At 35.2% G+C, this 26,983-nt stretch overlaps 2 protein-coding genes across 5 annotated transcripts; both read left to right on the forward strand.

Annotated features, from left to right (window-relative positions):
• Positions 1 to 1,952: 1,952 nt before the first annotated feature.
• LOC140004262 (dolichyl-diphosphooligosaccharide--protein glycosyltransferase subunit 1B-like) lies at positions 1,953 to 7,245 on the forward strand. Of its 2 annotated transcripts, none has more exons than XM_072074215.1 (9): positions 1,953 to 2,225; positions 2,449 to 2,493; positions 3,121 to 3,752; positions 4,205 to 4,352; positions 4,919 to 5,098; positions 5,190 to 5,258; positions 5,904 to 5,993; positions 6,684 to 6,811; positions 6,906 to 7,245. In XM_072074215.1, the coding sequence occupies exons 1-8, from the start codon at positions 1,968 to 1,970 to the stop codon at positions 6,807 to 6,809; spliced, it is 1,548 nt and encodes a 515-aa protein (XP_071930316.1). In that variant the 5' UTR covers positions 1,953 to 1,967; the 3' UTR covers positions 6,810 to 6,811; positions 6,906 to 7,245. The 2 variants fall into 2 exon arrangements, with proteins under 2 accessions (XP_071930316.1, XP_071930317.1); XM_072074216.1 differs by having other exon boundaries at positions 6,918 to 7,245.
• A 7,799-nt stretch (positions 7,246 to 15,044) lies between these two features.
• LOC140003995 (protein ENHANCED DISEASE RESISTANCE 2-like) lies at positions 15,045 to 25,581 on the forward strand. 3 transcript variants are annotated; one of them, XM_027249172.2, is made up of 20 exons: positions 15,045 to 15,580; positions 17,609 to 17,683; positions 17,784 to 17,837; positions 17,909 to 18,024; positions 18,502 to 18,632; positions 18,702 to 18,748; positions 18,833 to 18,933; positions 19,892 to 19,987; positions 20,058 to 20,122; positions 20,204 to 20,275; positions 20,990 to 21,136; positions 21,237 to 21,535; positions 22,888 to 22,954; positions 23,057 to 23,232; positions 24,028 to 24,129; positions 24,261 to 24,311; positions 24,398 to 24,541; positions 24,722 to 24,817; positions 24,926 to 25,027; positions 25,228 to 25,581. In XM_027249172.2, the coding sequence occupies exons 1-20, from the start codon at positions 15,428 to 15,430 to the stop codon at positions 25,327 to 25,329; spliced, it is 2,196 nt and encodes a 731-aa protein (XP_027104973.2). In that variant the 5' UTR covers positions 15,045 to 15,427; the 3' UTR covers positions 25,330 to 25,581. The 3 variants fall into 3 exon arrangements, with proteins under 3 accessions (XP_027104973.2, XP_071930318.1, XP_071930319.1); XM_072074217.1 differs by having other exon boundaries at positions 22,891 to 22,954; XM_072074218.1 differs by having other exon boundaries at positions 19,892 to 19,966.
• The last annotated feature ends 1,402 nt before the right edge of the window (positions 25,582 to 26,983 follow it).

Here is a 26,983-nt window from a genome sequence, read left to right on the forward strand (position 1 = left end):
GAGAATTCATTTGATTTTAATACCTTTTGATTGTTCAATGATTGGTCATGTGAATTCTCAATTATTCGTCTCTTCATAATAGATCGAGAATGTTCGAGATGATCATGCTAAATCATAAAATTATTGGGATAAACAGACTTCTAGCCTGCTAAATGATGAATTTCAATAGCACTTATTTGTGCATAATATAAGCCAGAAGAAAGAGAAGGCAATTTTTCTAATATACATTTTTCCCCAGAAATGGTATTTATAATTAATAAAAATTCACCATTTGTCTCATTTATTGTTTCGATGTGATATCCATTACTGTGGATATCTTTAAAACTCAATAAGTTTCTCCGAGACTTGGGAGAGAGTAGTGCGTTATTTATGACAATTCTAGTTCCTTCAGGGAGAAATAGAGTGGCTCTTCCAGAACTCTTAATTAATTTTGCATCACTGATGGTATTAATATTTGTCTCTCCCATTGTTAACCAAGAAAAATATTTTTTATTTTTCAATATGGTGTATGTAGAAACACTATCAACGAGACAAATGTCATCATCACCATTATTTGATCCCAAATATTTAACATTCATTTTTTCTCGATAAGTAGTCAAAAGTTGTTCGGGTAGAATTTTGACAGCGTCTCGTGCTTCACTTTTGCTCAGAGATTAGAGACTCGCATTTTTCCTTCGCTCAAAGTAGAGACTCGTATTTTTCCTTCGCTCAAGGTAGAGGCTCGTGCTAATAACATATTGTGAAACTAATAAAATAAACTATCAAAAGTAGAGATTGAAATAGTAGAGCGGAGAGAAATAGAAGAACTATAGTATTATTATATTTTTTTTTATCAAAGTTCTATCAGATTTCAAGGTTACAAAAGAAGTAGGATTCACCCCTACATATAGGTGATCCAAGATCAAGGATACATGAACCCTATTAAATACTAATACATGAATTTAGTATTTCAAGTACATCCATAAATGGGTTCATCCAATATATCAATGAATCTAGAGAGAATACAAGTATTTATCTACTTGAAAATATAAACGGACATCCACATCTTGTAATTTTTCTTGAGAATATCCGCGGACATCCACATCTTGTCATTATTTCATAATATTTCATATGTTTTTCCAAATTTCTTTTCTTTTCTTTTTTTTTTTGTTAAAAGAAAACTATAAATATCAGATAGAAAAGGAGAGAAGTTGAAAATTGAGTAAAGAATCTCCTAGCAACATGATTGGTATTCCTACTAAATGACTTGAGTTTGAGAACTTGAAGCCTATGTTTTCAGAACCGGACCGGATAGCGACTCGGCCGAGGTCAGGGGTCAGGGGTCAATGGGTTCGACCGGGGGTCGATAGGGGTCGAACCGGATGACGTCATAAATAAAAATTATTTTAAAATTAAAATGTTATATATATAATATCTAATAATATATTGATATTAATAAAGGCATATTCATATATATTTGATGTTTCAAATATATTTAACAAGAAAATACAAAGAAATTAGAACAATCAAGTAGCAATTTATATTATTTAATAAATATTAACAAGTTTAGAATTAAAATTATGAATTTAATTGAAAAATAACATCAAATTTTAGGACAATATTTATAAAGTATCAAATATTTGAGGTATATCAATAAGTTTTAACAATTTAGGGGGTCAAAACATAATATTAAAAAGTTTGAATTTTTTTTTTAAAAAAATACTGTTGAACCGGAAAAACCGGTTTTTTCCCGGTCAAACCCGGTCAAACCCGGTTTTTGACCGGCTTTGACCGGGTTTTAAATTTCCGGTTTTCTAATGTGACTCGGACCGGCTACCTGGCCGGTTCCCGGTTCAACCGGTTCGACCGGCCGGTCCGGTCCGAGTTTGAAAACAGTGCTTGAAGCCCCTTGTGAATTGCAATCCCATCTTGCTAGAGCCCAGAACAGTTTTAGCAGCCCAAAACTGTTTTAATACCACTGTCCATCAATGAGCAATCCTATTAGCCCACATAGCCTCCAACCAATCAGCAACGAGAATCCACGTATGCTCCGACTTAAGAAGCTACTGGACTCGACTGCCATGCTCTTAAATCTTGACTCCGCAGCAATGGAGGCGAGTGGTCGTCGTCCTCGTCTTCTTCTGCAAATCTGCCTAATTTTCTCAACGTTAATATTAACCTTCTTCTCTCCGGTCGTCAGATCGTCATCGACGCCGGAGCTTCAGATTCTCAGTGCCGAGCGTAGAGTAAGTTCCAATTCTCTTCTACTGTAGTACATTTTGCATCATGAAATGTAAAAAGCTGCTTAACTAGTGATCACATTTCATTTTCTTTCGATGATTTATGTTTACCTTGATCAATTTTACCGTGCATATAAATTTATCTGGTTAGATTTTCATTGGAAAGACTTTTGTAGTGTGTTGTGAATTGTAACTCTGCTTGAATTTTGATTTTGATTGATTGACGCAGGTTGACTTGAGTTCGCATATAATTAGGGTTTCCTTGACGCTTAAGGTATTGATTTTCTCATTTCCTATTTTCAATTTACCTTTCGGCTTATGTTCGCTGAACAAGTTATTGCAATGCGCATGGATGATAACATGAAAAAAAGGTGATTTTTTGTCTCCTGTATATTTTGAACCAATCTCACGGTAAATATGGTTAGGTTTAGACTACTTAACATCTATCTATAAAAGTACTTTAAAGATTTAAACCTTTTGAGAATATTGTTTGGTGTGACCTAAAATTTCGTTAGAAAATTGGTGTAGATCAAACCGTTCGGCATTGCATTTTATATATTGATATCAATTCTTCAATGAGGCAATCCATTCCTATACGTGTATACATTTTCTATGGAATTAGCTGGTGATTTGAGGCTTGAGGGTGTGGATTTCAGCTATTAAAAGCTCAAATTCTGAATTTTCCTGGTTTAAAGTGCGGGCTTCATTGTCCCTGTAAATTCCCAATATATTCACTAGCTTCCTCAGAAAAGGAAAGAAGATGGAACTCAAGTATTGAGTAGTTGTTGTGAAGTTGGGCTGTATAATGATTCACTCTTTCAAAAATTACAGATTCAGTTATGCATTGTGAGTGCCTTTGGGTTCTGCTTTTTCATGTTTATCTGTGATTTTTGACCTTTAGGTTGAAAATGTTGGCACATCTCCAGCTTCTGAAATTCTTCTTGCCTTCTCGCCTGCACAAGTTGATCATTTAGCGTGGATTAAAGCAGGAGCCCTTGTCGGGAAGAAGAGGAAGAAATCTTCACTGCCGCTTGATGTAAAACCAAGCAACATACTGGATGGTCCAAATGGAACTAAATACTATTCTGTATTTTTGACCAGCCAACTAGGGAGTGGTGAATCTGTATCCCTAGAAGTACTTTATGTGTTGACTCATTCTCTTGAGCCTTTTCCTGTAGAGATAAGCCAATCCGAGTCTCAGTTGGTTTATTTCCGTGACAGTGCGGTGATACTGTCACCTTACCATATTAAAAGTCAGGAAACATCTTTTAGGACACCAACTAACAAAGTTGAATCATTCACCAGAGTGGTACCAGCTGACCGCTCCGGAACAGAACTAAAATATGGACCATATGAGGAGCGCCCTTCTTACTCGTACAGTCCTGTAATTATTCATTTTGAGAATAATAATCCATTTGCTGTTGTTGAGGAGCTTGTACGTGAAATTGAAATATCCCACTGGGGAAATCTTCAGATAACTGACCATTATAAATTGGCCCATGCTGGTGCTCGACAAAAAGGTGGCTTTTCAAGGTGTGTTGATGACTATTTAAGGAAGCATTTAATATTTCTCACAGGATATAAGTTTGGACCATTGGATCGCTCTTTTCTTTAGAAAATGAATTTTGTGATGAAGCATGCTAGTAACCTTGCCAATTATTGTAGATCAGAAGGTCAACAATTGGATCTTTCATACCCATGTCCATCAAGTTATTTGATTTAGTGATGTTTGAGAAAAATTATTGCTTTTTATTGATTTTTATAGGAACTCATGATTTTTATATGCCTATACAAACATTGGCTGCTGAATTGAGAAGAACTTAGTTTTATAATATTGAAAATGCAAGAGTATGTTTCCTGTGATTTATAACAGTTGAAATTACTAGACTTATGTAGACATTTATGAGGTTACCTTTATGCTGGTAGTTGTAGATTTTCTCTTTCTCATTTTCATCCTTATGTGCTAAAGCTTCTTTTGGTGACAGGGTTGAATATCAATCTAACCAACCTTTTGGTGGTTCAGCTTCATTTAAGCATCTTTTGGCAGAGCTGCCCCCAAGGGTTCACTCTGTCTACTATAGGGATGATATTGGGAATATTTCATCATCACGATTACGGATAGGTGCTAAGAAGGTTTTCCCTTATCATTCTCCTTCCCGCTTCTTCTGTTCTTCACAAGAACTTTATTATATTTGTTGAGTCACTTTCATTTGTCTTTTACCAAACCTTTTCAATTTTGGCTTTGAAATGTGCATACAGAGAGCAATTCAGAGATGGCTCAAGTGGGAATAGTGGGATCTATGGTGTCCGTATAGAGAATATCTCTTATTAGATTTGACATGTTCTGAAAATATTTTCAACGTTGAAACTTTGTGTAAGATTAATATCTGGTTTCTACTTTCTCTGCAATCATGCATATTTGAGCAAATGTGAGGAATTTCTTGCATATGATCAGTAGATAACTATTCAGCTTAGCATCTGATGATAGAGTGAGTTCTACTCTGCATTAATTGAAGAACCAGCAGAAAAAAACCTTTGAACAGACAGCATGAAATTGTTAGTTTTATCATGCATCAGGAGTTGTTGCTAATTCCAAGGAAAAAAATTCTTGTACACACTCATTTATGTAGATATAGACACACCACATGCATATACAAATTCATGTGAACGCATTGAATGCTTGACTTTGATCTATGCAGTCAGAGCTGTTAATAGAGCCTCGCTATCCTCTATTTGGAGGCTGGAAAGCAACTTTTGTCATTGGATATGGGGTGCCGGTACATGATTATCTTTTTGAGTCAGCTGATGGTTCGCGTTACCTGAATTACAATTTTGGATGCCCCCTTGCTGAGACTGTAGTGGACAAGTTAACTATAAAAGTAGGTGGCATTTATGGAATTATATTTTAGAGAAAGACATCCGCTTTTGTATTATTTTGGGCCATGCAGGTAGTGACATTGTTTTATTCAGGTAGTGCTGCCTGAGGGATCAGAAGACCCTTCTGCAGTGATTCCTTTTCAAGTGGAACAGAGGCTGGAGGTAAAAGTCAATGCTGATTGAAAATTTAGCCCTCATATCATTGAGATATAGTTATTTGTTTTATCATTACTGCATGTGAAAATGAAGTAGGGAGAAGATGTTTTCAAACTGGAAGTCATCCATGAGAATATTCTGTTTTAAATCAGAATGAGCGTAATGCCAATCAAAAGGATCTTGCATCATCCTTTGTGCATGTAATAGCAGCTTTATATTTGCCAGTGGAGCCTAGTAAACTAGGCAATCAATACTTGTAATTATGCTCTTTTTGCCAAGCACGTATGGTGCTCAATAGCTTTTACTAACTAGGGGTGGTGAATATATTTTTTGAGGTATTTTCTGTTGGTTGGTCACTTGATTAAGCTAAATTGCTTATCTAATTGTTTCACTTTGGCATGCCTGCATATGACATTTCATTTGGGTAGATTAACCAAACAGGACTGCACCATAACTGGGAACAACCCAAATTTGTTCTTTTTTTTTTTTTTTGGTTTGTAGCATAATTTAGAAATTGTCCATTATTACCTAAACTTTTTAACTTATGTTGCAACCTGCAATTGTCAAATTCATCACTTTTCCAGTTATAACTTTGGCAAAGCATTCAGATGCTAGCTTGTCTACTAAAATACCTATATATGTCACTTGCAGAAGAAGCACTCCTACCTTGATGTTGTGGGAAGGACTGTGTTGGTTCTGGAGAAGAAAAATGTAGTTCCTGATCATAACTCTCCTTTCCAGGTGAATATCTATGGGACTTTTGTAAAACTGCTCCATTAGCTAAGAATAATAGGTTCTCACGGATAGTCCATGTTCAAGAAACATGAGAGGTAAGTTATATATCATAAATGAAATCCTTCAGCAAGCCAAATCATTATACATCTACCATTAACTAAGAGATTGTGTGCTACATTGAACATACAATTTGGGCATCTGTTACTTTTATTTCATAGATTTCATTTTTTATTATTTGAATTTTATGCTATCTGGTGTTCAACACTTTCCATAGGGTAGCCATCAGCGGATTAACTCTAGTTGGTGCTATGACTCATGTAATTGCTATAAGTTCTCTTTTTTAGCTTGCTCATTGAGTATTTTCTAGCTTTTTTTCCCCACAATTCTGGTGTTTCAATTTCCAAAAATTATTTGTCCATTCAGAGATCAAAATGCCTGTTCTTGCAGCCAGAAAGGAAAATGATGCTAGCTATTTTGAATATATGATGAAATGCTATGTTAAAGCAGTTAATAGTGATAGCATTTAATTTCAATTGAGAAAATCATTCTTCTGTTTTTATTCCTTATTTTCTCTGTGCAGTATAGTTTTTTTTTTCCTTAATTTTTTTTTTTGGAGGGAGTTTCAGCTGTAATTGGTCCCAATTCTGTCTGATTAATGCCTCAAAATTGCTGCTAAAACCAAGTTTCTTTACGCAGGTCCATTACAAGTTCAATCCAGTATTCATGCTTGCAGAGCCATTGATGCTAGTTTTGGGCTTTTTCCTCCTCTTTGTTGCCAGCATTGCTTACCTGCACATGGACATCGCAATACGCAAATCTTGATGGTAATAGACAAGTGCTGTTGGAGTTTATAATGACATTCTGCCTTTTTTCTTAATACATAATTGACATATATTTTTTCCGATGTTTGCCGCTTAGCTCAACCTTCAGTCAGTGATTTTGAAGGCAGCTACCTGTCACATTTAGAAGACATTTTTGCCGTTAAAGTTCAACACATGAATCCCTCTCATTCTGTCAGAAGAAAACGCACAAAGATTGTCATGCGATTCTCTGCCACTGGCAAAATGAGTGAGGGTTTTCACATGTTTTAGCTTCCGCATGATTACGTAGATCACATTACAGCAGAGGTGCAGATTAATCTTTAGTAGAGTTTTTTGCTTGAAGTGGAATGTATAAACTGATTTTATGTTATAGTGTAAGGTTACGGAAAAGGATATTACGATGATCAACTACCCTTAATTGATTATTTGGGTTTGAATTGCTGCTGCATAAATAGGTCAGGAATGAAAGCGTAAACATGCATGTTTGTCTGTAAACGGCGAGGCTAGGTTAAATTTAGAAGTGTTGCTGCGCTGTCTGCATGCATATGCGTGTGTTTTTGCATGAATGGTTGCAACAGAGAAATTGGGCCTTAGGATTGATGAAAGTGCCGAAACTCTTTAGTGTTGGGTTGAGATTTGTTGCCTTGGGAGTGCTGCTTAAGATGGGTTGGATGGTAGTATTTGTATAGCCGCATCGGATATCCAAACTTCATGCCTAAAATCTTGCTGATCTTAAAGCAAAGTAAGGTTTCGTTTGATAAAATTGAATCTGAATTCTGAAGTTTGAATACTGAAACAATTAATTTACTGAATTTTAAGTACTGAAAAGAAATATATGAATGTCTGAATTTTAATATTAAACCTATTTATACTGTTTGATAAACATTTATAACTGAATGTTTAATAAGTTAAATTTGATAAATTTGCGTTTATATCTTTTCATTCAAAAAAGAAATAGAACCTATGATTTTATTAGCTAAAAATGTTAGGTATGAAAATGACAATATGTATTTTTAAATCAAATTAATATAAAAGATAAAATATATTATATGAGGAGTATGGAGAAGATGTGAAAATCATTCAAAAGAGAGAAAAAAGAAATAGAAAATCATTAGATAGAGGATATTAAATTATTTAATTAGATAATAATTTTAAATAAAATTAATAAATAATGGTAGATTTGGTAGATAAGATGAGGTAATTAAAGTAATTCTATTGATTCTTATCAGAATTAAGCATTCAATTAGGATTCTTGTGCTGAAAAAAATACACACAAGTTCAGTACTACTTAATAAGTTCAGCAAATGAATTTTTATTTATCAAACATTCAAAATATCTGAATATCTGAAAAAAATTCAGATTTAACACTTTGTTATACTATCAAACAGAACCTAAGTCCTTCCTTTAACTACCTTGTAAATTACGCTTGCAAGCGCGGCTTGACCACGCTGAAATTTCTTGATGGAAAACCGATAATAACGATGTTCAAAACGTTGGAAACGCTGAAAATATAACAATTTCATGGGTAACGGCATAAAGGTACCTTAACGTGCAAAGCAGGCAATAGGATTATGTGTGATGCATTCAAATTTCAGCTCCGCACTTGTACGCGCATTTTGCTGCCTGAAATTGTTGTCCTACGCACATGAAATATATTAATTTGCTGGCTCTTAAAAAGGATGAAAGAAGAAAACAATTTGCTGGCTCTTGTAACTGGAAAGCTTGTTCTCGGTTAATTAATTATTTTAACTGATTATAGATTTTGATTTTTAATAATTAATGTTGTGATGTTCTTATTTTTTTGTGTTTAGTTTATTAATTTCTTAATAATCAAAAAGTTGAAATTCATCAATCAAAATATAATTTTTGTTTCTGATTCTAATTATTTTCTATAATCACTTTTCATAATTAGATTTTACAAAATCTAAAGAACCGAGAACAAATCCCGTGTACGTGTATGGTATGGAAGCTGATAAATATGTAGTCAAACTGTTCGCGTAGTGGACCATTCTACACTGAATTCATTTAATTACCATTCTGCTCGTTAGAGAGCAGTAACTAATACGCAATTTTTTTTTCTAATTTTTTATTTTTTATTTGGTGAACAGGTTGAACTTTTGCTTTTAGTTTGACGGAAATTATTATCATGAGAAAAATCCAAGAAGAAAGCAGTTAGCACACGAAATCTTTTTTTTTTTTTCTTTTTAATGCTCTACTAAAAGAATCACTGAGAAATGAAAACAGAACTAGAAGAAAGATGGCATAATAACGATACTAGACTCTAATTATCCCATGCCCTCGATTTTTCTTTGCACAATTGGGCATAAATAAAGAAGAAAAAGAAAAGTAAATAGCCAGTTTATATTCCTACTTGCAGCCAAAAAAAAAAAAAAATGCAATACAGGGAGAAAATTTTCTAGTCTTTAATTTCCCATATTCATATCTAAGTGCCTGTCTGGTTGTTGATTCCCCCGTGCCTTCCCTCCGCCAGCACCACACAACACGAGATGAGCAAACAAACCTAAGGGCTGAAAGTTTGATGTGGACCAAGTATATTCATTTGTTGTTGTTGGCGTCATTGAAGCATCTGTCCGCAGTTGACCAAGACAGACTTCTTGATTTAAATACAGGATTCAACTCGACTAACTGGATCAGGTCTGGTAATATTTTTCTGTCAATCTCAGAATTGAGCCGCGATTCTGAGGGGATTGAATGGGTGTTTTGACGACGCTATGTTTTATTTTTCGATGACGAAATTAGTGTTGATGAAGTGTTCTTCATTGAGGCTTAAGTTCAACAAGGATTACGCAGCTCTCAACTAGTCCAAGTCCTCCCGTTTCAATCTTGTTTACTCGTCTAGGCAGGTGCTATATGCATTTGGAAGTCTGAATGCTTCTATGTTACGTTTTCTGAATCAAAGCAAAAATATTCTATTGTGTGTACTATTTCAAAAGGTTGTAATTATAATTTTCCTTGTTTTTGTACAAAACACTACTAATTGCACCCTTGAAGTTTTGCGAAAATCAACGAAGGGTTTGGTTTTATCCCTATATATTTTTCATTGGTTTTGACTTCTTGTACAATGACATGCAGAGAAACAAAGAGCGGGTTTAGATTAGGGTGCAATCGAGTCGAGTCGAATTTAAGTACTGTACTTCTCAAATTCAACTAGAGTTAAAAAATTGAAAATCAATCTCAAATTCGAACTAATTGAGCTCTTGAAAGTCGAACTCGAACTCTTTGATTTTATTTCGTCTTTTTCAAACTTGAGCTTGGACTCGTGCAAATCGAGTTCAGTCGACCTTAATCAAGTCTAATTGAGTTTAAAAAATATATAAATTTATACTTTATATAATTTTAAATAAGGAACAATATAGATACTTCATATTAATAAATTATACATATATATATATATATATATGTATGTATATGCGTGTGCGTGCGGGAAGGTTGATTGAATTCGATTACATGTAACGAGCTTTCTAGCTTCATATATGTTAAGGTCGAATTTGAACTCAAACAACTTGCGTTTAAACTCGATGAATTTTGACCAAGCAAACTCTTTGCAAATTACTTGTTTGAGTTCAACTCCTTTGCGCTCCTTGTCTGGGTACTGAAATCAGGTAATGGCCCATGAACAAATAGGAGGACAAAAGGTTGAATTCTTCGGAAAAGTTAGGGATGGACCTTATCTCATAGATCCATTTTGATTTCTATCATGTTGACGTTGACGCCCTTCAAATCTTTCATTTTTCTTGTAGTTTAGGTGAATGTCCATACTTTTAATTAGAACCAACCATTTTTCACAATTTTTCTTACATGGGTTGGAATTTTTCACAACTACTGTATATAGCTCCAGACAGCAGAATAGTTGAATTCAACTTCCATTTTTCAATGCAGCTTTCTTGAATGTAATTAAATCCCACATGCCCAGCATTAATGTTCACAGCCCTATCAATTTTTCTGCTCATAAAAATCATCGAGCAGTCTCCCAAAAGACCATCATATCTACCATGCACATGCTAGCTATCATAAACTTTTTCGTTTTAACATTTCAATCATCATTATTCATTAAGAATATGCACTTTCTACTTATGCTAATATGCTTCTTTTTCCCTATCTCGTGCCTTGGATACGAGAGAGAGATCGTTTTGGGACTTTTGGTGGGGAGGGGAACCATAAAAAATGCGTTAGGTAAATTATGCAACATAGAATCCTAGGATTGGCTGTTTATCACAATCAAGGTGGGTTCTGGATGAACAAGAAAGCCATAGGAATATTTAACAGACTCTTTTGTGCGCTTTGTATATGTTGTAGGGCAAAGGGCATGACTAAATATGATTAGGCAAGGTTGGAACTTGGGGAAAAGTTTTTGCTATCTTAATAATTAAAAGGGTTCTTGTCAAAATGGTCAATCCATATCACAACGAGTGCAATAGGCAGATTACTGGTCGTCTTGGCATCCTTTCTTTAGTTAGGCAATTGGTGGAAATTAATTCTTTTCCTGGTTTGGTCCTTAATCCACGTACACTCTATAGCTTTTTAGGTGGGTGGAAAACTTATTAGACGTACAGATTACTAGGCGTAAACTTATTTACCTTAACCTTGCCTACTTATCACTGGGCTAAATAACTCATTAATTGGTAGGAAGAATATATATATATAGTAGTAATCAGTCATCACACTTTATAATAATAATAATAATAAGAATAATCTAAAAGGGGCGACTAATTTCGGATTGCATTAATTAAGCTGCTTTCTGGCGGTTTAGCATGCCTTCCTTCTTAAGTTAATCCCAATAGAATAAATTCTCATCGCTGCCCATTTAATAATTGAGTTTGTTTAGCAATGCAATGAAGCCTATAATCTCACTCGAGACTCGAGAGAGAACCTATGCCAGGTAAGGATTAAAAACAGTGCAAAAACAGGAAGCCATTTCCTAGGCCAGATGCCTGCCATTCTAACTTAAAAGTCTAGGGTGATTAGATAGTGTGCACTACTAACTCTGGCTATACCTACTTTCACATCTCTTTGTATGACCATTTTGCGTACAAAGTCAAACGCACAGAAGCTACGTTGCAAGGATCGACTAAGAATTTTTGTAGGCAAATAATTGGAAGAGTTCTTCTTTTGAGCCATTAAATCAAGAAGAGTAAGATGTTATCGATCTATTTTTTTCGACACTCGACATTTGTCTACGCTATCCTATTTCAGGGGACTCAATTGAACCTATGGGGGAACTGACGTGGATTGAATCACCATCGGATCAGACGGGTGCACTATACACCCGTTTGAATTTGGAGAGCCACACCTGTGGCAATTAGTGACCAAGCCTTGCCTCCCACCCCATCAAGCCTTTTGATGGTGGCCAACTTCTCTATTGGGAGTTGGTTTTTTGAGCCATTGAATCAGAGGAGTAATTAAGATGTTATCAATAACCACAGTATATGTTTCATTGCCTATTTGCATGGCCTGTGTATGAAAAGTTGCAGTAAGACAACGCAGTTAATTAGAGTCATGTGAAAAATATATGCATTTTTTAAAGCTGTTTACAGTCAACATTTGATTTTTTTTTTCTTCTTGCTTTTTGTCGATCAAGAGATACCATGCATTGGAACTTCAAAAGAGATTTTGTCCCGTTTGGAAGGGGAAGATAGATAAATGCTTGCTTAGTTGTAATTGGTTAATAACTAGAGTCAGGAGTGCAATCAGTAGTTCACCTGGACAGAGAAAATCACCATGTTCAATATATGAAAGTTATTTTAACTACGATAATGTCAATAAAGAGAACTTGTCTTTTGTCTGCAGAAAAGAAAACATGTCTTTTGCGAATTAATAAAGAAGAATACATATCTCTTTAAGAAACCATTTTTATTGAAGACCACATAGCAGAAGTAAAACCACGCGAAGTCATCCCTCAAACCTTTTCAACTTTATGCATGCTCAACTCAAGGAGATCAAGATCACACCTGCCTGCCTCTTCCAAGTTGCTAACCACCAATTGCCAATATCTACCTCATGGAGGATGGCTGGCAATTGGCAAATGCCCTTGTTTTTTTTTTTTTCGTCAAACGGGCAAATGCCTAATAGTTTCTTTCTTTCTTTATTGATTAGTGGTTTTGACTCTCTTTATTTTATCTTAGTAGTTTATTAGACTCTTGGCATTGTATCAATTATTGTGTGTTTTAGAATGTCCTGTCCTGTGTGATTCAGCTTTATACGCGTTGTGGCTACTGGAGAGATTGAAAAGGTACAATTAGAGCCAAGTTATTCAATACAAGAAAATGTGGATATTATAATAATAAGCTCTTTAATCCCAAAATGGCTCAAAGATTCAAATTTTTGTAAATATTTATTTTACTTGCATCATAAATATGTTTTTTTCAACACTCTTTTTTTTTAATCTTAATTTTCAATCACCTTTTTTTATTTCATATATATCCCATCACAAAAATTACTATAGTATAATTCTGAGAAATTTTTCAAACAATCCCCTATCCGAACACTTTGTAAGACATCCATATGATTTGGTGCTTAAAGTTATTATCACTGCCAACAACTGCGAGCATGCATGTTTGTGCATGGCTCGTGGCCTAACCTAACCATATATAGGGATTGCTCTTGTTCATGCTACTCACTGAAAAAAAAAAAAAAAAGGGAAGAGAAACATCTGCACAAATACTACTACTTCTGTGGTCACTTTCATGGGCCTGCTGCCTCAGCAATTGACATGATGAAATGAGTAGCACGAGAAAGACAGAGAGAGATATATATATATACATATGTATAATGAAAAGAACAGGAGAGAGGCAGAAAGGAGAAAAATTTTGATTAAGGTTTGACCAAGTGAAAAGGGTGGAATGGAAGGAGTGGCAGATAAGCACTGCCCGCCTTGATTTTGGCAATCTTTGGAAGGAACCAGGAATCATTATTACTATTCATGAGATGAATGGGGTACCAACCAGTTGGAAGTTGGAAACTCTCCGCAGCCTAAACAACAATCAAAATTTTTCATTCTATATGTCAAAAATCCAAAACTCCCTTTTTCATTTCAGTCTACCCTTTGGGTTCTTCAGGCAATTTCATCCTATGTTTCTGAATTTCCCTTCCTAATTCTAGCCAAAAATATGCCTTGAAGACTACAGATTTTTCAATTTTTCTTAGTAGCACAGTATATGATTAGATTAATTTGAAAGCAGCAACTTCTCGTAGCCACCCCACAATGTGTCCTGCTCGTGGCATTATTTTATGTCAAGCCACTTCTTTTTCTAAAAGCTCGAGCAATCACCTCCTCAAATAGCATCAAATTTCCGAAAGTCTTGTAGAATTACCAGTTTGTCCTCTGCATTTACATATATAATAGTTATATTTGGCAATGAGAATAAGCAAAAACAAATTGCATTGTGTTCCAATAACACTAATAAATATATGTTTAAGAAATTCCCCTTTGTGGCTTAATGTAGCTCGTCTTATCATGGACTTTAGGGATCGCATTCTTTTTATAGAAGTGAATCATATTTGTCAACAATTGAGAATATCTGTTTGTTCATTGCACAAGTACCGCATCAATTAATTCCATAAAAGAAAAAGAGAGAAAAAAAAAAGCAGCACCGTATTAATTAATTATCTAAAATACGAAAGTAATGCTAGCTACTAAGAAAATAACAGTACTTGGACAGGGTATTATTTGAAATAATTACTATAGCACTTTTTGTGATGTATTGTATGTGAGATGAAAAGGTGGTTGGGAATATAAAAAGGTGGGTTGAAAAATGTGTTTATGATGCAAGCGAAATATTATTTGGGATAAATTTTGTATCCAAACACTCCCAGTACTATTCTTGCTCCTTCTTTTGGCCAATTAATGGCTTATAAGATTGAAATTCATAAAGAAACATAAACCTTGCTGAACATTTTGCGCTTATTTCATATGTTAATGTACAAATAAATGTTAACATGTGCAAAAGTACTAATGTGACTTAATTTTGTACAGTTGGTCCCTTCATTTGATTACCTTTTTTTTTTTTTTAATGGGATTTTTTTCCCCCCATTTGGTGCAACATTTATCAGGGACAAGATGGTAAAATCACAGGTTTGTCAGCATTTGTCTCCTGCTCACCATAAACAAACGCAATTAGTTACTTTCAAACGGTGGGAGAAGAGAAGAAAACGAAAAAAAAAAATTTTAAAAAAAATAAAAAAGAATAAAAAATAAAAGCAACGACAACAAAAGAGAAGAAAGAAACCAACAAAAGGACACAATACATCAGCAGTTTTGCCAAGAAATTCCAAAAGAGGTTCTGGCATTCTGCAACATTTCGATTCTCTGATTCCTTTAGGAATCAGAGGATCATCACTTCTCTTCTCACCTTCCCATTTCTCACCCTTCTTTTTCTTTTTCCTTCATCGTTTTGCAAATGATCAGCCATCTTGATTGATCAAATATGCAATCCTGAAAACTTCAATTCGTTGATTTTCAGGAATTGGAAGGAAACAGAGGGAAGTTCCTTAATGGGTTCTAGAAATTTTCTTTGATAGTTTAAAAAATTCATAAAAAGAAAGAAAACTTCTTGCGAAGAAAATCCAACAAAAGTTTGATCTTTATTGGTTTTTCTGGAAATGGAATCCCCACAAAGCGAAGAGAGAATGGAGGGGTGGCTTTACCTCATTCGTTTCAATAGGTTTGGGCTGCAATATTCACGTAAAAGATACTTCATTCTTGAAGACAACTGCCTCAAGAGCTTCAAATCTGTACCAACTTCTGAGAGAGAGGTACACCTACCTTTTACATGTATTACACGTATATTCATGTGCTTTTTTTTTTCCCCGATATGGTATTTGATCATGCATGAATTTATTCAGGCTGTTGCGGGGGTGCACTTTTGTAATATAGTAAAACGGGGTGTGCATGTTTGTAAATTTCTTGTATTATGGTTTTGTTGTTATATGTTAATGTTGAAGCTTATGTTGATAAAAGGAGGTTTCCAAAGGTTTTTTCACAATAAGCCCTTCACAATTATGGTTTTACTCCTTTGATATTACACGTATTTTAACTTTTAAAATCAATTATGAATTTTGGAGGGTTGATGAAAAGTTGCATTTAATAATTTGTTGGGAAATTAGTTTTGTCATTTTATCAATACTGGTTTTATGTGATTTTTGCTGCTTGCTAATTTGGTGCTTATGCCTTATTTTTGGAGTAGCTTGTTGGTTCATTCAAGCCTTCTATTGGTACACGTTATGCTCCACATTTTATGTTATTTTGTCTTTTCTTTTATTTATTGATATTCAAATTTTCATTAGATGCTTTGCAGTAATCAGTTAATTTATGTATGTAACTAGTTATCTATTTTTGGATGCAACTACAGTATAGAAAGATCACTATTTTTGGTTCATTCTTCATTGAATTATGGAAAACAGTGAGTGATATGCTAACAGACAATGATATCTGATTCAAATGTATGCCTTCAAAAATAAATCAATTGCTGCAGCAAATGGAGTTGATTGGCATTGTCCTGCTCTTGTCACACTTGTTTGATTAGTGTTTTAGTTTGTATTCAGCAGGAAAATGATAACAGCGTTTGGAGCTTCATGTTGTTTTTCTTAATCAATAAATGTGACATACTGGAGATTTGACAATCTGTAAGGGGGAGCAACAACATGATAGACCTGGATAACATTGTTTAAAAACGCTTTAAACCTTATCCTGCAATTTTAAGCCTGAACTTATGGAAGTGAAACTCAAACTAGGATGTGAAAAATTAGAGGCAGAGTATGTCAATTTTGAAATTGGTCCGAAACAGTAGAGATGATACTGAGTGTAGATAATATTCAATTGGAGCTAGATGGTAGCTGGCTAGGGGTACAGAGTCTTATGGAGCATTAGTTCTCTTTTCTAAGCCTTCAAATTGTTGCAGTAGGACAACTATTCAAACATGGACACAATTTTTAGGTCTTTTTGTCACTTTGATGTTTTTATGGTGAACATGACAGATGATATGAGTAAATGGTCTTTTCTAGATTGGATCTGCCTACTATAATTGCTAAGGAAAATTGTGTCGATATAACTTCATGCTGCCCCATTGATGCCTTTTTTTTTTTTTGTGCTGCTCCATGGATGACTTGGACAAAACCAACCAGAAAAATGGCAAATGCTGAGATGTAGTCCTGAAACTCATGCTCCTAGTTCATGAACCAGATTGTTGTAATAGCATGATAGAAAATGGAAACTTTACGTACTTAGTTATGAGAAATTTATACACTTCGAACTTCATACGCTAAAATTTTATGGTAAACATCGAATCATCAATCCAGGGTTGATATGATGACTTCTTCAGTTCAATCAATACAGGAAGCAAACACAAATAAAACTGTCTAGTCTGAACAATGTATGAAAACAAGCTTGCATGGCCATGTGAGTCTGGAAGGCGGACTTAGTGCTTCCTTTCTAACAAGGCTTAGCTAGAATCCCTCACAGGCTGTAGAAAGCGTTCTTAGAGTAACTAGAATGTATAACTTTTTTTCTTCCTTTTCCTTTTTATGGTAGGTAACATTTTGCCATATGACTAATGCCTCTGCTCTCAACAAAAGAAGATTAACATTCAGTGTGCTTAAAGATCTGTCTGCTAATTGCATGTGATGCCCAAACATCTGAACATTTAATGTGCATTCAGCTTGATTATGCATGTCAATTTACTTTTTCATCTCATTGGCAACTCAGGAAGAAACAAATGCTGTAGATTTAAACCTAAACATTCTAGTTAATTTTTTTCTGACTTGCACATAGCATTCCTCTTTTAGGAGCCAGTACGACGTGCAATTATAGACTCCTGCATCCGGGTCACAGATAATGGAAGGGAGAGCCATCACGGAAGAGTAAGTCCCTAAAATCCTTTATTTGAGCACAGAAAGGCAATTAAGCAGCCAAATTAGTTTCATTTTGTTTATTTAACTAGACTCTTCCCTCTGCAAACAGGTGTTCTTCATCTTCACCTTGTACAATACGTCAAATCACAATGATCAGCTGAAGGTGTATTAATTTTTCAGTTTATAATTTTATTTCCACAGTGTGGATGGTAATGATACGGAATTTTTCTGCAGTTGGGAGCAAGCAGTTCAGAAGAAGCTGCTAATTGGATCCGGTCTTTGCAAGATGTTGCACTAAACCCAGTCAATGGTGTAGTAGCTTCTTCAAAAAGAAAGTGGCAGCCCTTCAGGTGTCCTATATCATTTGTCTGATGTTCCTTGCAGAAAATTGCTGTTAAAAGATGAAAATTTGATAAACAAAGCAATGAGAAAATCTCTGGTAACTGATCAGAGGTCTAGTGGCATGCAGATAAATATAGTCTTCTTGTTACATTGATGTCTATTGGTAACCTGATTACATTTATTTGCTTCTAAAATCACCTCCTATGATATAATCCCTTCTGAAAAAACGTTAAGATCCATCTGGATCAAGCTGCCTTCTTTTTTTTTCTTTTTAAATAACAAAATCTTTGTGATAAGATGATCTTGTAAATGAAGATTATCAGCATTTGGTGTCCTTTTTAATATTGTCCAGCAAATGTAATCACTCCATATCTGGAAATTTCTGCTTACTTTTTTCTTTGGGGATGGATTGGTTTAGTCCCAGGGGGGAAGTCAATCTGGATATTTGTTTGTTTTGCATTTACTTATCAAGATCTCTTTGGCAGATTGAGTGTTTCCAAGAGGACAGCTAGTAAAAATTTCATGGATGGTACTTATGTGACTCATATGCCTGTGGATGCAATGACATCGGATGTTATTGCACCTTCACCATGGAAAATATTTGGTTGTCAAAATGGTAAGGGACAGAACTATTTTTCTGTCAAGTGCATGATGCGTGTGATATTAATCAGTTTTCATCTTCTAGGTTTAAGGCTATTTAAGGAATCAAACAATCAAGATCCTGGTGGGAAGGTTGGTTTCCATATTAACTGGAAATCATTGGATATTTCAGTTTGAACAATTTTTCATTGTTGTAAGAGATGTTTCTGATATCAGGCTTGGGATGATCACCCAGCAATAATGGCAGTTGGAGTTGTCGAAGGTACTTCAGAAGCCATTTTCCGCACAATAATGTCTGTTGGTCCATCAAGATCAGAGTAAGACAGATGCTAAGTTTGCCTATCTTTTGAGTTCTCAGCTTTGCTTTCACCATAGCTGTTATTAGAAAATTGTATTTGTATTCTTGGGAATATAACAAGTGATAGAAGAATTTTGAAGCTTTACAGTCACACGCACGGGGAAATTACAGATTAACTTGGGCAATTCCTTGGAAATAGTAGAATGTTTTTCGACATGCTTTCATGTAATTGACGATTAATATCTTCTAGATCTGTGACTTAAGTGAGTGAAAGTGTCCATGCTGTTTAACGATTTGCTTTAACATAAAAGTTTTTGTCATGCAGTCCAATCCCTGTGTCTTCTGGATCTGTGACTTAAGTGAGTGAAAGCGTCCATGCTGTTTAATGATTTGCTTTAACATAAAAGTTTTTGCCATGCAGTCCAATCCCTGTAACTTTTTCACCATTAATAAACTTTGGAACTTGCAATACTTCAATTTGATTGAATCAGGACATGGTGATTTCCCAGTTGGTTAATAAGAAAAGTGCTTTGCATATGCCTGAAGTTAAACAGATCACATAACACTTGCTGTCAACAATATCCATCCAAAAATGTCTTTGATTTGCACCCCAAAAAAATAAAAATAAATTAGTGGCAATTTCTTGTGGTTTTTGTATTTGGTACCCATAAACTGGGATAGTTTCTCGGAAGGGCGTACAAATATTTAGTAGAATCTGAGAAGGTTACTGCCATATTCAAAAGGTCCTTCTGACTAATTTCATACTACTTTTGTCCCATTATGCTGGTTATACATTCATTTGAATTAATAATAAAAATGATATCCTTTTCAAATAAGAAACCATGTTCAAAAGATGAAGTAATGAAAGGCTAATTCATTTGAGGATTTGGTTTCATCACGCCTTTCCTTAAGTTTTAGAATCATGTATCAATTAGAATTTGCACTTTGACTTGGAATGTGAACTTCGTTTTTGGCAGATGGGATTTCTGTATTTACAAAGGCAACGTGGTTGAGCACCTTGATGGTCATACTGATATACTTCACATAAAGCTGTATAGCCATTGGCTTTCTTGGTCAGTTTTTAACTTGAAAGTTAATTATTCCAGAATGTCTTTTGTTTGTTTAACACCTTGTAGTTTGCAGGGGTATGAAACGAAGAGATTTGCTGGTGCGACGTTACTGGAGAAGAGAAGATGATGGCACCTATGGTATCCATGTCTGAAGATAAAATTATCTGTAAATTTTGCTGTCAGCATTATGACTAATTTTTTCTGATTTTCTGTTGGCAGTAATTCTCTACCATTCTGTCGTTCACAGAAAGTGCCCACCTCAACCTGGATATGTCCGAGCCTGCCTTAAAAGTAATGTACGCTTTGACTTGGAACATAAAATCTCAATTGTGAATCTTCATAGTTGCTAGTGAACTTATGGACCTGTCTATCTGATGTCATCCAATATCTGATGCTCCAAGATGGAAATATTTGCCATTTGTTAAATGATTTCCATTTGAGATGTGGGCTCTTATTCAAGTTTCTTTTTAAATTTTCTATCACGAGTTTCTTAGGAATTTGAAGGTTCTTTTGGACGTATGGACTGGTGCCATTTTAATTTTCTGTCTATTGATCCTATAGTCTTGGTCTGGCTTATTCACGATTATTCAGGAGTAGAAATTCTTCTTTTCTAAAGGAAGACCATTGTTCTTGGACTCAGAGGGTCTTTTTAGTAATTAATGTGGTTAATAATTTTGAATATTCATGTTCCAGGAGTACAAATTGCTGCCATCATCAAACTTTATAACGTAGAGGCCATATCATGCTAATTAATCTAGAATTTGAAAACTCACTAGTCTTTTCAATCAAGTGAAAAGTACAAAGAATGTTTGCTTAACGGAGTCAGCATTGTATTGTTGATGTTTATGTTTTATATAGCATATGCTTCAGCTGTTATACGATTCTGGCTTATACTACTGTTAAAAGTTTCCAGCAAAATTATAGTGTTTCGGAAAGTCGCTGTAAATTGGGCTAGCTTGCTTATATTTGTTTTAATTTTCTCACTTCGTTTCTCCAACCATGCAGGTGGTGGATTTGTCATATCTCCTTTGAATCAAGGGAAGGAATCAGTTGTAAAACACATGCTGGCCGTTGATTGGAAGTTCTGGAAATTATATCGTCGAAAAGCATCTGCAAGATCAATAACTATCCGCTTGCTGGGGAGAATTGCGGGTGAAGTTTTTGTCATTATGAAGATTCACGCTGTTGTTTGTGTAGAATTAGTGAAGCACATGGAAAGTTTATAATGGCTTCTATATTGATATTGCTGCAGCTCTAAGAGAATTATTTAGAGCAAAGGCAGGAAAATTCTCCTATGAGTTTTCGTTGGGAGAGTCAACAAGAGACATTGGCTTGCCTCAGAATGAATTTGAGGAGATAAAGAAGGAAGTTGATTTAAAAATGATTCAGGAGGACAAAATAGAGAATGAGGTAGAGAATCCACGTTCAGGATCTTCAAGTCTTGTGGAATTAAATGATGCAGCTGACGAGTTTTTTGACGTTCCTGAACCATCAGATGATGATCTGGAACATGGTTGGGGCATGAACACAAGTCCAGATTTGCGTTACCTGGTACTTTCTGGCTAAACCTTAGTTATTTTTTCTAGTGAGACTGTTGTTCTAAGTCCAGAAAATCTTCTTTGTTTCGTATTATTTCAGTTGCTGACAGTGAACATTTCAATCTAATTTTCCATGAATATGAAACAATCTAGAATTGATTTACCTTTCAGGACTCTATCTTGTAATTTTGTTTGATTGCATGTGTCATAAATATCTTCTTTTATATTTTATCTTTTTCTTTTTCCATCTGTGTATTTGGGATGACTAGGAATTGCCTTTAGAATTCTCTTTCTTTCTTTTTCGTTCCAAAGTTTAAGAGTTGCAAGATGCAGTTTTCCATTATGGGAAATTGTCATATTGTGAGGTTCTCCCATCAGTTATCTGCCTTTTCAATGATTATGGTAGCTAAAAAGCATATAACTAATCTTTTTTATCGTTGCATAAATGAATATAGGTGGGATAAGTGAGATTGATTACTAGATTTTTGCCTGTTCAGATTTCAATTCCAGGATGTTTCTGCTAATTGGATCTCAATAAGTGATCATTTAATCCTTTGTTAGCTGATTGTCCAATTTTTTAGCAGAAACCACACTTTATGTTTGTATCGAGTTTAGTTGATCATGGGGCAGGTAACTTTGGGGAAAAATAATTTTCGGTGACAGTTTGTGATCCCTCGCAGCCTGCTTATCCATTGCCTCCTTTTTCTTGTTTATTGATTACCCAGGTTAAGTGTTCCTTTTTCTTTTTTTTTTTTATAAGCTGAATGGTCAACCCAACTAGAATAGAATGATGTAAAAATGCTTCATGTTTCAATTGAGGAACGCAATTCCTCTGTTCCTTTACCTAATGTCATATTTGGGTCTACATTAGGAGGCATGTCGACTAATTTAACTTTTTATTTAATGCAATTTCTTGGTTATTGATTCTCTTATGCCGACCCTGCCTGCATATTTAAAATTTTGGTTGTTATCTTTTTGTTGAAAGATGAAATATGCATTGCTTCTTATGCAATCCATCCTTCTCTATAAAGTCTTCATGCACTGATATGTCTTTCTGCCTGCTGGTGGTAAACCAGTGGAGAGAAATATTTCTGTATCCATGTGGCTATCAGCTGCGACATATGATGCTTCTTTATTTTCCTTTCCTCCTTGAACATAATTCTATAGAAGTTTCAGATCTCATTTCTGAATTGATATTTTCTTAATTTTTTCCCACCTATTGCACTTGGGTATTTGACTTCTGATTATGAAACATTAGTTACGTGTGCTTTCCTAACTGAATATACTCTGATTAACGTAAGCCATAATATCTTTCCCTAAATTTACAAGTGAACTTTGTCTGCTGATATAGTTATTTGAAATCAGCAGGAGACATACCCGCCAAAATTATCATCAGCTGCCAATTTTGTTAAAATATTCCATGATTTAGCAGGTTAGTCCTAAGGTGGTTATGCAGTTTTTCTTTTGCATAATGGCTGGATACAGCTAGTAATGTGAATTCTAATATAGCAAATGCTTGAACATTTTATTGCAGTCCAGAAAAAGGGTTACATGGACTTACATGAAACGATTTGGGAAGACAATATCTCATGCCGCTACGGAGCTACTCTTGCAAAAGACTCAAATTGTAGCATGCCATGCAGTTGGGCAGCTGGTGATCCTTCATCATTTTTAATTCGTGGAAGTACTTATTTGGAAGACCATCAAAAGGTCATCTCTCACTCCCTTCAAAGTTTTGTCAAAAATGTTGTGACATTGCATACTGCTATGGAGGGATTACCTTAGAACTTGTACTTTGAATTTTAGAGCACCATCAGTGTGACCTTTCAATAGCTTTGAAAGTTTCTTTGGACTGCCTAATTTCTATAGATGGGGGATTGAACTTTAATAGGTAAGTCATGAATTATTACATCCCTTGGATTAAACATGATGAAATGGAATGTCTTTGGATAACTCATTTATTGGGAGTAATTTTATGATTGGCTTATCCAGTGATACCTAAGCAAGCTGGAATTGTAATTCAAATATTTGAACTACAAAATCTAGTCCTTGACGGATCAGTATCTTTAATTGTTGCAGAACTCCAACCAACCATGTTTATATGTGATATTGTCAACTGGTAAAGGGGGGCGCTTCACAAGTATGAATGCAGACCCACAAGATATATATCTGTAATTTTCAACTGGCATCTTTGTTCAATGAATAAGCAATCCTTAGAGATCTCATTAAATTTGTACTATTCTACAAGAGCTGCTTCATTGATTTTAGTTATAACTGTTGAAGAAGTGAAAAAAAGGCACGCGTTAGCATGTTGCCACCTTTTAGAATAACATCAGATTTGGATGCGTGTGTGGTTTATAGACTTAAATGGTATCACTTGCTTCTTGTCTTCATTTGTGAATCATCATTGCCGTTTGTTGCTGCTTCTGTTTCTGCTGTTTCTTGTGCACACAAAGTAAGTATGCCGTGAAGCCATTTTCCACGTTACTTGTGATTTTTTACCAGATTAAGGCAAAAAGCACTTTGATGCAAATGGTGGCTGCAGATTGGATAAGATCTGACAAGCGTGAAGATGATCTTGGTGGTCGCCCAGGAGGCATTGTTCAGGTTTCTTTATGGGTTTTGAAATCTACTTTTTTCTGCTTTGCAGCATTTAAAGTGACCAGAACACAAAAAGCACAGGAAGATTCATGGATGTAAAATTGCTATCTTATGCATTCCCTGTTTGAACCTTGCAGAAATATGCAGCTCAAGGCGGACCAGAGTTCTTTTTCATCATTAACATTCAGGTAATAGGAATTTCCTTTATCCCCTCTAACTGTTCTTTTTTTAGATGATTTTTTAAATTTACTCTGATAATGACATCATATAACAGGTTCCCGGCACGACTCAATATAGTCTGGCACTGTATTATATGCTTACAAGTCCCTTGGAAGAAGCACCTTTACTGGAACGCTTCGTTAATGGAGATGATGCTTTCAGGAATTCGAGGTTTAAGCTCATACCATACATATCTAAGGTATGTTGGCGAGGGAAGCAAGAAATGTTGTAGTATAAACAAAATGCATGAATACACGGTCTTCATTACCTTTGCGAATATTAATTTCATTTACTAGGCACGATACCAAAATTTCACTGCCACTATCTCCAACTTTTTTCGTTATTACTGTAACTTACTCGCTGCTGATGATCGGGTCAGGGATCGTGGATAGTGAAGCAGAGTGTTGGTAAGAAAGCTTGTTTGGTCGGTCAAGCACTTGAAGTGCATTACTTCCGTGGAAAGAACTACTTGGAGGTGAGATACAGAACTACGTTTTAATGATTGCTGAACACCGTGAATGAGATGTATGATTGTTTGGCTATTTGATTTTAACCGAAACAAATAAATTATAAATTGTTTCAGCTTGGCATCGACGTTGGTTCATCGACTGTGGCGAGGGGTGTGGTCAGCCTTGTTCTGGGATATTTGAACAATCTTGTAATAGAAATGGCATTCTTGATACAGGTAACAAGGGTTTTCTCTGCATAATGGTTTGCATCAACTGTACTTACCAATAAGTCCCCTTTACCATAGAACAGGGTTTGCTGATTTTGCACCAAAAGTGCCAACATATCAAGCCTCAACTGGACAGATGAAAAGAATAAGAATGTGACAGGGAGGAAAATTGTTTCAAATCACTAACTGAAGTTAAACTTAATTTGCAGGCTGACACAGAGGAAGAGCTTCCTGAATTCCTCCTTGGAACGTGTCGGCTTAATCATCTAGATGCGTCCAAATCCGTTTCAACTGACTCCATTACAGGCTAGAGAACTTCATTTTCAGAGTAACTGACCGCATACAGGATTTTTGGATCTAGTGCATAGAACATATGGGGAAAGAAAAAAAAAAAAAAAGCAAGAAGTTCGAACCATGATGTGTTAGGTGCATTTATCTTCTTACTCCAGCAAAAGCCGAACATACATATTCTCTTTTTTATCGGCTTGTTGGGGGATGCATTCATTTGTAAAGGTTTACATTCTTGAATAATTCTTATTATTCAATGCCATTATTCTTTGCAATTCAAGATTAAACTTCAAATCCATAGAGTTGACTTTTATGGTTGAAATGTACCACAATGGAAAGGGATTTCCAATCTAATCTATCTTCCCTTGCCATCTCTTGAGGACTTGCTCTAAATCAGAGAATGAAATGTGGTTTGTTTCTCTTTTACTGCCTACCAGAAAGTATCAATCTGGTTAGGAACTGGAAAGCGTACCACCAACTTACTGGTGAAAGCATCTGTAATCATTTGACATTGTCATTTGAACAAACATTTCTGTTATTTTTTGTCTGGGCTCCTTGAGATGCAATGCACTTCTTCTCTGTGGGCTCCAGCGGTTTCATCGTACAAGCCATGCGATTATGAGCAGTGGGGCTTCATAGGGTGCAAGGCCCATCAGCCATGCTCGGTCGCTAGATGTATGTAACTGCCAGAAGTCTTGATTGGATCATCTTCCGTTTGGACTATGGCAGAGTTGTCCGCAAGATCCAATTTAGCTTAGCGAGTGTAGTAGTAGTAGTAGTAGATAAGGTTCTGGATTCGACTATCAAATTTTTCTTGTATCAAATTTTTCTTGTATCAACTTTTTCTTGTATCATCATCGCTTGTAGATTATACGCAAGCATAGCCATTTTTTATGGTAAAAAAGTACCTAAGTGGGCGTTGAAAAATGAAGCAGTTTTAAAGGACTCGAGCAAATTCAAGCAACTAATAATAAAAAAGAAAAAAGCTTCATATTTAAATAGTTAAATATGCTATAAATTAAAGCAAAAAAAAAATAAATTCATCAGTCAAGTTCATTGATCTTGGGAGGGTGTGGAGCATTAAAATTAAAGAGGAGTGGGAGAGCAATTCTGAGTCATTTGAATCGATACATGCCGTTGCATGGGGAAACCAATAACATCACCCATTTGTTTCTGCCGACTTTCCTAAAAAACCCCCCCTCAACGGTCCCGTGATTTCATCAATGTCTACTGTCTAGTTACCGCACCGTTGCCCCAAAATTGTCTTTTCAGGATTTTGAGAAAACGGAACCATCATATAAATACTGGCGTTCGGTCTCGTGTTTATGTCAGCTGATTGACGCGGCGCCGACGTGTCACGTGCCTGCCATGAAAGCCTTTTGTTTCTTCTTCTTTTTTTTTTTTTTCCTAAAACCAATTGTCACAGTGCCGTGCAATTATTGGCTTGGATTTTTTTCTTTTTGCGAGTTCTTTAGGTACACTTGTTTGCGAGGTCAAAACACAAAAAAATTATTTAAAATGATGTGATGTATGTAAGATAAATAAACTGATTGATATATAAAAATGTGGATTAGAAATTATATATATACCATTTCACTGATTATTAAGGATCAGTCGACACTCATTAACACACTTAATCCACATCATATTCATCTTTATGGAGACATACGCTCACAT

The sequence above is a fragment of the Coffea arabica genome, chromosome 2c (assembly GCF_036785885.1).
Source record: "Coffea arabica cultivar ET-39 chromosome 2c, Coffea Arabica ET-39 HiFi, whole genome shotgun sequence".
NCBI classification, from domain to species: Eukaryota; Viridiplantae; Streptophyta; class Magnoliopsida; order Gentianales; family Rubiaceae; genus Coffea; species Coffea arabica.

What these genes read in the sequence shown, in the direction of transcription:
- LOC140004262 (XM_072074215.1), top strand. Translation starts at nt 1,968, where the DNA reads ATGAGCAATCCTATTAGCCCACATAGCCTCCAACCAATCAGCAACGAG. An exon ending in TGGACAAGTTAACTATAAAA is followed by an intron (nt 5,099 to 5,189) that starts GTAGGTGGCATT and finishes TGTTTTATTCAG; the next exon opens with GTAGTGCTGCCTGAGGGATC. An exon ending in AAGTGGAACAGAGGCTGGAG is followed by an intron (nt 5,259 to 5,903) that starts GTAAAAGTCAAT and finishes TGTCACTTGCAG; the next exon opens with AAGAAGCACTCCTACCTTGA.
- LOC140003995 (XM_027249172.2), top strand. Translation starts at nt 15,428, where the DNA reads ATGGAATCCCCACAAAGCGAAGAGAGAATGGAGGGGTGGCTTTACCTC. An exon ending in GGGAGAGCCATCACGGAAGA is followed by an intron (nt 17,684 to 17,783) that starts GTAAGTCCCTAA and finishes CTCTGCAAACAG; the next exon opens with GTGTTCTTCATCTTCACCTT. An exon ending in AATATTTGGTTGTCAAAATG is followed by an intron (nt 18,633 to 18,701) that starts GTAAGGGACAGA and finishes TTCATCTTCTAG; the next exon opens with GTTTAAGGCTATTTAAGGAA.